The sequence below is a fragment of the Phalacrocorax aristotelis genome, chromosome 5 (assembly GCF_949628215.1).
Source record: "Phalacrocorax aristotelis chromosome 5, bGulAri2.1, whole genome shotgun sequence".
NCBI lineage: Eukaryota > Metazoa > Chordata > Aves > Suliformes > Phalacrocoracidae > Phalacrocorax > Phalacrocorax aristotelis.
The window spans coordinates 61,878,032-61,891,697 of record NC_134280.1 but is presented as its reverse complement, the minus strand read 5'-3'; the positions used below and the strand labels follow the sequence as shown (position 1 = coordinate 61,891,697).

The 13,666-nt window shown below is 40.4% G+C and overlaps 1 protein-coding gene across 5 annotated transcripts in view; it reads left to right on the top strand.

Annotated features, from left to right (window-relative positions):
* Positions 1 to 13,666, top strand: part of KIAA1549L (KIAA1549 like) — a 136,721-nt gene that overhangs the window by 84,203 nt on the left and 38,852 nt on the right. For 3 of the 5 annotated variants that reach the window (XM_075094892.1, XM_075094890.1, XM_075094888.1), the window contains 3 exons: positions 3,960 to 4,150; positions 7,998 to 8,125; positions 9,755 to 9,778. In XM_075094892.1, the coding sequence (XP_074950993.1) occupies positions 3,960 to 4,150; positions 7,998 to 8,125; positions 9,755 to 9,778 (343 nt within the window). The remainder of the gene's footprint in view (positions 1 to 3,959; positions 4,151 to 7,997; positions 8,126 to 9,754; positions 9,779 to 13,666) is intronic. The other 2 variants (XM_075094891.1, XM_075094889.1) reach the window with 1 other exon arrangement.

The following is a 13,666-nucleotide window of genomic DNA, read 5'->3' as shown; positions in this document are numbered from 1 at the left end:
TAAATTGATTTCCACTTAATTTCACAACGATGGCTGCATCAAAAAGGTTCAGCCAGGTCTAGTTTAGGGTATACACTGGTATATGGACCGTGGAAGATAAATTCTGCAGTGGGACTGGGAATGGACTGGTTTTGTCATTCCTGATTTTCAGCATCTTTACTTAAAATAAAGTTAAGAAACGTATTTTTGGGGAGATAATGAAATAGGGTCATTTTGAAAAGAACAGTTTTGTTTTAATTGTTAATTCCAGCATTAAGGGTATCAGGAATAGTGGTAATTACTTGAACTGTGATTTCTACGTTTCATGCATTTTGGCAGTATGAATAGCTGATGAGCATGTACCTATAGCACATTTAAAATGAGTATATTATATCTCATGACTTAGAAAAGTGCCCAAGAGTGCTTGATTAATGCTGACTCTGTTCTGTAAGTGGAGTCACAGCAGAGTGATTTTTAGTTTAAGCAGCAGATTTAATATTTTGTTTCTGTGTGTTTGAGATTTGCTGTTGAATCACTGGAGCAATTTTTTGATACCTTTTGAATATCCAGCAAGCAGTATAGAGAGGAAAAGAGAATATTATGGGATACCCACAACCTTGCATTTCAGCTGGTTTTGTTTTCCGTGGTGCCATTTTATGTGTTCGGATTTCAAAAGTCCTGTACTAAGGGGACCGGCAGAGCGGAGCTGCCTGTTCATCGCTGCAGTCCTACCGCCGCTGGAAGCAGCGGGAGGCTGCAGGTCCTCGCAGAGCAGAGCTGCCTGCCATGTCCCTCCAGAGGCTCCGTCCCGTGCCAGCGGGATAGGATGCACGAACACAGCACGGAGGGGTAATGAAACATTTAGCATTAAATATTTCATTAGGCGGGGGAGGTGATGTAACATAACAGCAGGATTGCTGCCCATGCCTGGTGATTAAGTGATGACTTTGTGGTAACAGACTGAAGGCTAAATAAATGGCATTTAAAAAAATGACCTCTCCTGCATAGTGTAGTTTATGGTATCTTTCTCAGGAATTATGTTGCTGTTCTGAAAATTGCCTTAGCCATCAGGGACATCTGGACTAAGTTGCAGGAAAAAGGGACTGTTATTTTTTTTCAGTTGACTCTCCAGTTGTAAAATTAAAAAAAGTATAAATTCAAATCGGTGAAATTCTCATTGGAATTTATTCTAATGTTCTTTCAATGCCGTTTTTATTTTGAGATACTGTTTTTACTTTGAGGTTTTGGATAGATGTTAGTTTTTTACCTCCCTGGCTTTCTAATTCACAGCATGCTTTTTTAAAGGCGGTAATCTGATTTGTCACCTTTCCTTTCTTTTAGAGCATGAAAGAATAAGCTTGCAGGTAAACAGAGATAAGATCTGCAGTCTAAGACCTGCAAGCAAAAGCAAATACTGCAGGCCATGAGAAAACAACCACTATCTATTTGATAAAGGGCACGGAAGAAAAAAGATTAGAGAAACTGTGTACATGGGTATATGTGTAGAGGGGAGGGGCTGATCATCCTGGGTTTTGCTGTGGTTTTTTTTCCTTTCTAATTTTTTAATATCAGTGTCTTTTTCATGAGCATTACAAAGAAAGAAGTCCCAGAAACAACTCCCTATATTCAATCTGCACTTTGTCAGGCAATGTAATTTAATGATTTTATCCTTCATTTCAAAAGCAATATTCAAATCCCAGTCCTTCGATCTTTCTCAGTATTGTGGCCGTATTGGACATCTATGCTTGCAGTGCTTCGGCAGGGCCTGATGGTGATTTAGCCTTGCCATTTCCCTTCAGGGGTGGTAAAGCCATCTGCTCCTGTGGGCTTTTACAGAGCAGGGTTCCAAGATAAAATTTTATTTAACGCAATATGACCGCTGATGAGGAGGGCTTTTTCACCTCCTCCTTTAATGCAGTTTGCTACTAGACATGGTGGTAAGTAGAACTCAGATTAAAATAATCCTTCATGTTCTTCCTTTGACAGATCCGAGCTGGGACTCTGCAGAGTTCTTTAGTAATTCTCATGTTCTGCTTCTTTTGGTTTGGGTGGTTTTGTTGCTGTTGATATTTATTTATTTGTTTATTTATTTTAGAAATAAGATGTGAAGTACAAGTTGTAAAAACTTCTACTCTTTGAAAGGCATGGAAGGAGAAATAACATATTTAACTGGCTGTTCTCGTTTGTCACCTTTTTCGCAGAATATCTAGGAGGGTCTTGACTAACACTTAACATAGATAAGGTTGAAAAATATTATTTTGGTTAAAAATATTTTTGTCTAGGGTAGTGTGCAGTAGTTCTTCCTAGCTGTCCTTCACACAGCTTCTACTTCCCATTTCTTCATTCCCTCCCCTTTCTTCATTTCCTCCCTTTGTAGCTAATTCAGTAGCTGCTTTTGTGGTACCCTACCTTCAGAGGAGAGCAAGCAGAAGGCTCTGTCAAGGGCGATATCGTCATGACTTGCCATGGGGTGGTGATGGTGAATTGGCATTTCTCTGATACGTTGCAAGTTCCATCGTAGTAATGCGCAGAGACGTCTGCTCTCCCAAATCAGCATTAGCCCAGTTAGCGTCTCCTTAATGCACTGGAACCACTTATCAGAGAAATACTGAAGTATGCGAGCACATTAGAAATCATCAGACTAGGTTCAAACACGAGACTGGGAATGTGGTGTAGATCCCCATAAAGAAAAAGCATATTTTGTTTTGTTTTAAAAAATAGAAGACAGCCCCATTCTTTTCAGACTGAGATTGCCTATGAAATTTATCCGTATTTTTAGCTATAGCCCAGATTTAGTAAGGGACAGAACAAGAGAAAATGTTTTTTTCAGAGCTCATCCTTTTTTTTGTGCCATCAGCAATTTTTTTTTTTTTTTATCTAGCTGATTTTCTTCCAGAACTAAAATATTCATTGACAACACGACAGGAGCCTGAGAGATGCTATTCAGTTATTAACTGTCTAATTCTGATGTGTTTCCCAAAGTACGTTTGAGGGTTAAAATCCACATTGTTCACCTTTGAAGTGTTTTATGGTGCTTTTCTGGCATTCTGTCAATAGTGTTTGTACTTCAGTAAAAGCATCCTTCCAGTTTTTGGTAAATTAATTCCATTTAGTGTAGTAAGAACTATTTTTTTTATGCTAAATATTTTTTCCAGAGGTGGTTAGGAATCTTTTTGAGCGATTTTTTCTTTTTTTTCCCTTCTCTTTTTTTTTTTTTTTTTCTTTCCAATAGAAAATGCAGTTTGGAAAGTCCAAGTTTACTTAAATACTTTAATTTTTCCATTAAGAGAATCCTTTTGGTGGCTGCTTTACCCAGAAGGCATGTGTCAGTTCTGCTTGTTTCTTGCTGAGGCAGCAGGGAAAGCCTGGCCGGGCTTCGGGGCAGGAGAGGCTGGCCCTCAGCTGCTTTGCTGCAAGGCTCTTGTGAATGCTGCTTCCCAAGAGAAACAAGTGAAGTCAATAACAACTTTCCCAGCAGGCAACTGGCAAGCCAGGGGAAATATAATTTCACTGATCTGAAAAAGATCCTTTTCTGGAAAATATTGCCCATGAAACTTTTATGTGTGCCTTTTTTACTTTGTCTTGATTTGGAATAAATTACGCCCACCCTCTTTGGAAAGACAGGATTTTTTTCATAGAAAGTTTTCCATTTTCTGTATGGGCTTCTTTTCCTCCCTCCTAATTTCTTCTTCCGTATGTTCATTCTTCCATTGTCTGTTAAAGGAATTCTGGGGTTGTTACAGCAGGGTAAGAAAGGGTAGCCAAGATCAATTTTATGCTAACTAATCAAGTCTAAAATATGTGGAATGGAGATCTCAGAAGAAAATTGCTTTGTTGTGGGCATGCATATGGTGATCTACATATTTCTACCTGTCATGTAATTAAAGAAGTTAAGGGCTAGTGGAAAATTTTATACTGAAGTGGAAATTTTATATTAACATATGATACATGCTGGAAATTTCTCTCACTTTTTTTTGCAGCCAGTACAAGGCTTTGACTATGCCAAGCAACACTTAGGTCAGCAAGGAGCTGAAGATGAGGTTTTACCTGTAACTCAGGAGACTGTCATACTACCACTTCCAGTTAGGGATGCTCCAGTGTCCCAGGAGAGAGAGATTACTCAGGATGGGAGCACTATCAAAACTGCCAAATCCAATGAAACAAGGAAAAGGTATGGACTGGCATGTTTCTGCAGAGGGGTGGAATGGAGTACGTGCTGCTGGTTGCTTAGGAAAAACCTGTAAGGTTTGGCACCCAGGCTCTGTGTGTGGCAGATGGTTCCTCCATGATATATTCTTGGCATAACTCTGGTCTGCGCTGGATGTGTAAGATTGCTGCAAAATACAAGATAAAATAAAGTGAAGTCTTCACAGATTGTACATGCATAGAGGAGGTAGATGGGAAGTGGCTCTCATCCGCATTCTGGTGCTGTACAAGAGATGAACCCAAATAAAACATGGGATCTGGAGCATGAACACTGATTGTTTCTCAAATGAACCTAAAGACAGGCCTTCAGCTGCTCCAAGTTGCTGTAACTTCACTAAAAGATTCTGTCACTCCAGAATTAGACCCAAGTCTTCCTTAGCAGAGGGGAAAATGCTAAACATCCACTGAATTATGGAAAACCTTTAGATCCAAAGTATCTGTAGCAGGACAAAACTTCAGACAGTGTGAGAATAGACTAGATAACATCAGTGTCTAGGGCGAAGTGTCCCAGGTTTGCAGTTTCTTCACAGTAAGTCTATGTCGTTGTAGGTTCACAGGCTAGAAGGTCCTCAGGAAGCTATCTGGTTCTTCCTCTTCTCTACTGCAGAGTCAAATACACCCCTAACTCCACTATATCTACCTTTTTTAAAATCTTCCAGTGTTGGGATGATCACAGCCTCCTCAAGCAGTCTGTTCTTCACTGCCTTTCCTGTTAAGAAGTTTCACCTCATGTATACCCCCAATCATCATCAGAATAGCTGAAGGTCATTATTTCTTGTCTCGGTCATGTCAGGCAAGGAAAGCAGATTATCCCTTCATCCTAGCTGTTTTGCATGCGTCAAGTCCATTTTTCCTTGAAGTTAATTTAGAGTGGAAGATCATCAACTTTTTATTGCTGAAGAATGAAACTGAAGGGTACAGAGGAAGATAAAACTGGTAGGTAAACTGCAGGAGTAGAGGTAACAGTTGTTGTCTAGTTCACTGGCATTACACAGTCCTTGCTTCTTGGAGGGACTTGATAACATAACAGTATCTGGCTAGTGCAGAGAAATTCTATAGAAAATAAAATCTTGTTAGTTGAGTCACCTCATCTTGTGCTTGTCAATACACAATGATGTTTGCCTCTTTGGAATAGCTGAAAAGCTTGGAAAACTCAGCACAGTATCGCTGTACGCTGCGACAGAGATGCACTGGAGCCATCTGCAGCCGCGGGAGGTGCCGTGCTGGAAGGTGTCAGCCAGCACGGTGTAGGGTTAGAGGACCTGGCGCTGCTGCTCTTCACGGAATTTAGACGCCCCCATTGGTTGTAACCTGAGGTTTTCCCTAGAGAAAACTGGAAACAAGAGGATCCTGAGCTGGTGTCTGGTTTGGCGTAATTCTCTGGTTGAATGGTAGATCACCTGGAATACAGAGAGAACTTCTCTGCAGGGAGTGCCAATAGAGAAGAATAAGCCAGCTGAGAAGTCCCCTGGTTCCTGTGTTGCTGGGTTTGGGTTACTATGCTCTCTAATGTCAGCGATGTGTTGTTCACACCATAAATCACTCGAACCATGAGAGTCAGGTTATATAGTCCATGTGAACCAAACAGCACTTGTCCCTTTTGAAGTCTTCGGTCCTCTGATGAAATGACAAATGGAAGATGACCATGACGCTGGCTGCGGTTGCTGGTTCTGGGCCACCACAGGTCAGGTCTTTGCAAGAACTGTTCTTTAAAATGTTTTGAAGCCTTTCTAAAGCCCTGTGTAAATACACACAAAAAATGTGTGTATATCTAACAAAAGTGATTAAACACTTCACCCAGTCCTTTGAATGAGTGCAGAAATCCCCCTCTACTCAATCTGCACAATTTTAAACAAACGCTGGTAAGCAAATTGATCCAGGAATTCACAGAAAGTTATTCGCTTTATAAAATGTGTTCAAACTTGGTGCTTTTCTAAGCAAATAACTAAGAGTTAGTTTTGCCTCCTTCAGGGTGATTACTTGACTAAGAGAGAACATGCAGAATTTTAGTCTTTTCATTCCCAGGAACTGTGTTTGGGGATGGAATTAATGGTTTCTGAAGATGAAGAGATACTTCTTGACCTTTATGTGTTTGCTCTTTCATCCAGGCTACTTTGCAGTCCAGAAAGGTCAATTTAAATCAGACTGCCATGAAGTGGCTGGTAACTGATCAGAATATCTTTTCTTATATTACCACTGAAGGAAACTTCACAGTTAATACTATGATGGCCACTTTAAAAGGATGAATATTTAGATTAGTGGCAGGAGAAATCATTGTGCAAGGTATGCAGGCTTACTTATTTTCCTTGTTCCCAAGTGGAGCAGACTTTCTTCAGGTATTGGTCTGTCCCTGGATGAATTTTTTTTACTGGTCTGGGATTATTCATTAGCAGTGACAGACAGGTTTAAAGGGGAGGAAATGCTGCTTTTCAGGAACATTCATTCTCAATAGAGTTTCACAAGAAAATCCTCAGGCTGGGCTGAGCTGAGCTGGGTTGCATGCTGAGTCCTCCTATAGCCGTGTAGCTGGAAAGAGCCTGTCTTAAATTATATATATTTCCACCTAAGCTATCTTCAAAAGAGAGTCCTTAAGAAGTAGTTTTCTCATACTTGTCCCTTCCTGTTCTGACCACAGTAAATGCTCTCTACTTACACCGGACAGGACAGTCAGAACTGGAGGTAAATGAATATTTCAAGCTGGCAATTAGAACTGGCCATAATTTACAGGATGGGTTTTATAGTAGTTTTGTTTTCGTTCCATTTTCTGGCTATAAAGCCATTGTTACAGCAGTAGAACTTGATTTGACTTTTACTCTGTAAATGGAACTCCTTGTGACTTAAGGCCATTTTTTTCCTCCAATGCAACCTCTTTACATTATCCTGACATTGGCCTTGATAATTCAGAGTGTTAAATTTGAGATAGGTGCATGAGAACCTATACAGGTCCTGTAGATAGTTTTCATTCCCATGGTGGCAAGTTTCATGTGTAGAAACCATGTGACACTATGTTTGGATGTAGAGTAGCACCGAATTTAACATTTTCTACTTTTTGCTCTTCCCAAGTTATGCACTAGGATTTGAGTAATTTGCCCACCCCAAAACAAGAGCTTGCTCCCAGTGCAGCCCAGAGTTATATTGCTCACTTCTGTTCTTGCTCCTCACTGGGACTGAATGTTCGCAGTGGTTCTGCTCTGCCCTCCCTCCTCACCCTGTGCAGGGACAGCTTCAGGGCAAGGATATGCACTGGCTGAGTGAAACAAGCATTGTTGTTTTAGGAGTTTCAGCGAATAATGGTGCTGGTTAAACCAGGTTACGTGCAAAAAGGAAAAAAGGAGAATTTTCTTATCACATTGTGCGTGCGTACGTGTAAAGTGAGTGAGTGAATTTTTCATTGTGGCTGACAAAATAGCTGAGTTTAAATGCAGGCTAAATAATAAAGGAACTAGTTTAGTATATATATATAAACACAAAGGTCTGCTTTGTTTTAGCTGTTTAAATGACACTGAATTGATAACAGGATTTTTTTGTCCTCTGCAGTACAACTTCCATCACTGTGGGGGTTGGGCATGAGAAGTGTTTGCTTTCAATGCCATTAAGAAGCCTATCAGCCCTGAGCTAATTGAGAAGCGTTCTCCTACTGTCGCTCTGTTCCTGCCTTTACTGTGTGTCTGTGTGCAGTTTATATTCTGTCTCCTTTTGGTACAAAATCAGACTTGAAAACTCAGTGATGCAAAGTGTGCGAATGAAATAACCTTGAAATGAGGTTTATAAGAAGAACTCACAGCCTCCCTTGTTGCTATGGTTACTTGCAGCCGGTCCCCGAGTCAAAACGGCTCCATCATCAGCAACGGGTCCGGAAAGCCCAGCTCTGGACGGAGCTCCCTCCAGAAAGTAATGGCACCGCAAAAAGTGACAAAAGACGAAGGAAGGAAAAGAAACGGTGAGACGTGTTTCTGGATGAAAGCTGCTTGCGGTGGCCCCTGTAGCTGTACCCACACAGACACTAGCTGTGTTGAAACCATCTTCCTGTGCCTTCAGCACTACTTAGGCATTTTCTGTTCATAGCTGTTTGGTTTTTCTGTCCCTTTACTGCTATAACTATTTCTCAACCTCACACAAAACAGTATGGTGTTTGCTCTTTATGTGTGGGCATTTGCAAGTTCTCTTTCTTTTTGTTTTTCTTTTTTTCTTTAAATACCAGTAAACTAATGAAGACGTGATGCTGTATAGTAGGTGGACAGACTTTACAGCTTTTTTTTTTTTTCTGTATAGAGCCCTAAGATATTAATTTCCATTACTGCTGTTGCTAAGCTGGCCCAGATCTGATGAAGATGAATTAATTAGGTAAAAATTAATTTGAGAAAGGGTGAGACATCCAGAGCTTTAACTTCCCATCTCTTATCATCCTCATCATAGCTTTTTGTTATTAACACTTACTCTGACAGCTTTTGCTGATGCATTGAGGATGTCAGCTTTTCCTGCTGCACTTAAGACGCTACCCTGGATAGTTTTTTACAAGCCCTTCGTTGATGGTGGTGACCTTGTGACTTGAGATGTATCAGGAACATCTGATGAGAGTAGAATGTTTTTTTCCTTGCTTTTCTTTTGTTTGTCTGTCTGCTTATTTCTCTTGAGTTATAGCTTTACATCCATAGCTGTATTTTCTGTATGAATAGAAAGCACTGTAGTTCAACCCATTGATCATTTCCCTCTAAAGGGAGGGAATTAAACTGGATATGGCCTCATCAGATTCTGTCATGAACACATGTCTATTTCTTCTTTGTTAAAAACGTAAGTGTGGAAAGGAGGACTCGGATAAAGAGAGAATCTTAGTGTAGATCTCTTCTCCTTTCTCCGGGAAATCACCCGAGTAGCCTCTGTGGAGGCAATGCTGGTATCAGATCATATCATCCCTTGATGATTGTTATGCCTAATACTAAAGTGTCACACAAAGGCTTTGCTGCTTTAGCAGGAATACAGTGCAATATAGAGACAGGTACATAGCGCCAGAGCTGGCCTTCGTTCCGTACAGCAAAATCGTACTGCATTTTTTAAGTGTCTTCCGTTCTTCCTATACACGTACCGTAGAGCATTGCATCTTGTGGGGACCATATAATTGATATAACTGTATGACTCTGGTATGAAATCAGCTTTGCTGGGATTTAGGCACATCTGCACATTCACACAGAGAAGTGAAGTTGTGAATTTCGTTATGTGTTTGTCACCTGTACTGCTTTCTCCTGACAGACCTGTGACTTTACTGATTACTCCAGACCTGTAATAATGAGTCTTCTGACTGGTCTTTCTCAGTGAGGTCTTTTTTTCCTTTTTCATAGACCGCATAACAGTATTTCCTGGTTCTAAGTCTCAAGGGCTGTGATTATTTTTTCACTGTTTCAAATGTAGCTCATTTTATGAGATTAGAACATTTATGGTGTCCAGTTAAAAGCTGGAATTTATGTTGTTTTTTTCTCCCCTACCCAGGAAAGCCAATATTCAAAAGCAGTGTTAGGTGATGTTTATGTGTGTAGACAAAATAACGTAGTTAAGGTATTTTTTGTTTTGTTAGGTTTTAAATCTTCAAAGAAAATTGGTAAGAACTTCCAGTTTCTTTGTTAAAGAATTGACTAACACCTAACATTCTCTCTTCTGATCTGGACTGTAGTGTGTTTCTAGAACACACACATGCTACTTAAAGAAAACTTTCAATGTAGTATAAGGGAATATTGACCCCTTATTTTAAATCTTAATTTCATTATAATTGTAGCTTCAACTTCATTTGATAACAATAACTAGGCACTTCTCAAATTATATGGAAAAGTAATAACTGCTTTATTTACGTGTTTATTTTACCTTCTCTTTCTGTCTTCTGAAAAAAAGCCTGAATAATGTTGTTATTTAATACGGTCAAGGTGCTCCTTGGTAGGAGCACCGAAGGAGCTAAATGATTTCTAGGAAAACATCTTTAGTATATAATCCAGCCATAGTATGGTTACTTGTCGTTTGTTCCTACCACATGCTGGCAGCAAGATCTTGAGCTTCTGCGGCAGAAAGGGAAAGCTGGGTTTGCCTGTTCCAGAAGTAATAGTACAGCATATACAATATATGAAATCGATGGGCTGTTTCCATCTGACTCTTCTGGCTTTGAAGGAACCTGTGCATGAAACACCTTTTCTGCAGACCCCTCCTCCTGGTAGAGAATTCAGCTACTTCTAGAGGAACTTCCTTCCCTCGACAGCCATGGCCCTAGAAAGGGTTGTCTGGTAGTTTTCCGGCACAGATATGGAGGGGAATAAACACATTGTTCCCTAGTAAAGAGATGGGGACTTTTTAGCTGTAGGCATATCTTTTAAGGTATGTTTAAGAGAGTTTCCTGACACAAACCTTTCAGAACAGCTTCTGAGAAGGAAGATGTGGCCATAGGAAATGAAATGGCCTCCCCCTTACCAGAATTACAGAGCTGGCCCCGCATTTATTTTTATATGCATGTACAGATGTGGTTTTGATTTTTGAGGTGTGTCATCCCAAATGCCTGTTGAAGTTGAAATTTAAAAACAAAAGTCAAGGCACCCATTACTTTTCATCATGGAGCTTACACTTTGTTCCCCAGTGCTACTATTACAAGCAGTGTTGTCTTCTCAGATATTGTGTTCTTTTTGCCGGGTTTTATCTTTATCCAGCATGATTAGCATCAATAGAATGTGTTGGCCGTTTTTCCTTCCAGTTTGAGAGAAACTCCTTTTCTCCTAGTTGTTTGTCTGAACCTGCTCTAGCTCTCTAGCCCGGTCGTAGGCTGATGCCTCTAATGCGCATGTCAGCAAATGCAGCAGCATATTTTCTTCTCTGAAAAGCAGCATCTTAAAACTGGAATGAATCCCTTGATGGTCACATGTTTGATTTGGGGGCTCCAAGTTAGAATGGCTCATTAGTTGCCATAGTTACAGACCAATTTTAGATTCTATTTCTCGCTGACATTTAGTTACATGGAAAAATGACAGCACTGGATGTTACCTCAGTACATAAACTCTATATGACTTGTTTCAAAATTGACTCCAAATGGAGTGTGTCAATGCTGAGAGTGAACAGTGTGAAACCACCACAGACTTACAGGCTTGGCTTTGGACCTGATGCTTTGGAGGACTAGGAGAACTCTTTAGCTGAGCCGTATTTCTACAGAAAACACAAATAAAATATCTATTTGTATTACAATAGTGAAGTTTTGGTAAGGTAATAGCATGGTTTTCCCTTTTGTTTTTCTGGGAAAACATTTATTAATATTCTAATAGGAAGTTTCCTTTCTAAAAGTTGTTGAGTTGGGCTTTCATCTACTTTGGGCACTTAAAAAAAAGAAGTGTTAAAACCTTTTTAAAAGAGTGCCCAGTCACACAGGTTATAGGACTGTGAGATGAATGAATCAGCCAAGAGAGGTACCGGCAATTTCTGAGACGGGTTTGTGAGAGAGCGTGGAAGACAGCAACAGGATATTAGCACTTTCACCTATTGTTTTATCAGACCTAACATCATTCAGGGAGAAGCAAATGGCTGAACCCACACGTACTTAAAGAACTATAGTAGCCTGCAATAAAAAGTTTTCTTTCACCAGCTCCTCACAAAATGAAGGCAGTGAAAGTTATATAGGTTGTTTTGCCAAACCTTGAGTGCTTGATCTTACAACCTTCCTGTTAGCACCTTTGTGAAGGTGTGATCGCTTGTTTTGAGAAAAATGGGAGCTTTAGTTTGCTAGCAGTTCTTAATGAAGCATATGACTTCATACCTTTTGGGCTGATAACCTGTATAGTTGAGCCCAGTTTTGTACTTAAACCTCTTCATCAAGAAAGGATACGCATGACAGGTCAATAATTGCAAAGAGTCAAAGTTGTGTAAGAAATCTTCCTTTCCTCGTCCTAGGAATCCCAGCTGGAGCACTACTTCTGATCTTCCAAGCATTTGGAAAATGTCTTTAAAAATAGATGCAACTTTTCAGAAGCTGTTCAGTCAGGGGCCTCACTCCTTTTTTAAATATCAGTTTCTAAGACTATCATTTTCTCTGTCCAGGCAGAAGCTGTCATATAAATTTTTAATGCTTTTTTCCTTCTGTTCGTTATAGAGATATCTGAAAATTAGGTGTCTGCAGAAACAAAGTACTGGGGAGGAAAACTTGGCTGTATTATTGGCTTAGCTAAAATCAAAAGAATTTTGGGGTGTAACTCAGCCAAGCTGTGATACACTGCCTCCTTTATGGAAGTGTGGGCCACCAGTTTTCACACTGTCTGATGTGGCAGCTCAGCGTCAGAGACAGCTTTTCTGAATTTCTGAGCAGTTGTCTGTAGTGACTCAAATGAAAATGAAATACGGCAACAGCAATTGAATCCAGTAGCGGTGATGTAGGAGTCTGCTTTGCACAGAGTTAGCTGGAGCATCTGGCGTATGCTAGCAAACATCCAGCACCCTTCATCTGCCTTTTCCGTGCTGGGTGGGGTGAAATACAAGTTAGGGTGGAAAGGATTTCGTCTTGCCAAATTTTGGTCCTTTAAAGTTGGCTTCCTGATCTAACCTAACCAGCTAGGCTCTCTAGTGACTCCAAAGGGTCAGAGCTAACTGGGACAGATCTCTCTGCTCTGGAGGTACTTGGCTTTCTCTTTCCAGTATGGAAGGAGCTCAGACAGCTGCATTAGAGCATATGCACAGATTTGAAGTGAAATCATTCCCTTTCATAATGCCTGTCTCTCTGAAAGGCTGAGAAATCAGAGTGCTAGGAAGAATTTATGGCGTAGAGAGAGGAGTCTATTCTTTTAATCGTGCATTCCCTCATCCTGAAGCATTAGCTTCATTTGCCCCAGAAAGAGTGTTAGTGGGGATCTTTATCTGACTCTTCAACCCCTCACTGTCAACTTCTAGGCTTTTTGGAGTAATTTCCTGACATTTAACCATAGTGGGATTAAAAATAAAAAAATCTACCTGTTCAGGCTGAAATCCCTCATATTGGCACCAGTCCTTGAGCCTCCCAGAAGCCTTATATGTCAATTTTTTTTTCTTCCAAAGATTTCAGCTTGTGTGACATAGTTTAATATTTCCCCATACTGTTTCCATTATTTCCACTGTCTTTTTTAATGCGTGTTTGTTTTAAGACTAGAGAGTGCTATGACCCTGCTAGCATCCTGCTGGTGACAGTGAACCGTTTGTTTCTTCAGACATAGCCAATACCATTTCCTGCTGCTTTCTCCGCTTGGTTTTGGTTTGCAAGAGGCAACCAAGTGTTATAACCTATTCTGTGAACTTCCCAGCCACATTTCTGAACCTCTTCACACCCCTACAAAAGCAAAAGGTGCCACTGCTCCACCACCTCTTTCCCTGGAGAGAGAGGGGGAGAATTAGCAGGACCTCTGAGTTGTCCACACTGCGTGACTGGGGCCACCCAGGTGCTGTATTCACAGGCATGGTAGAACGTGCATATATATGTGGAAAACACCTTCTGTTTGAC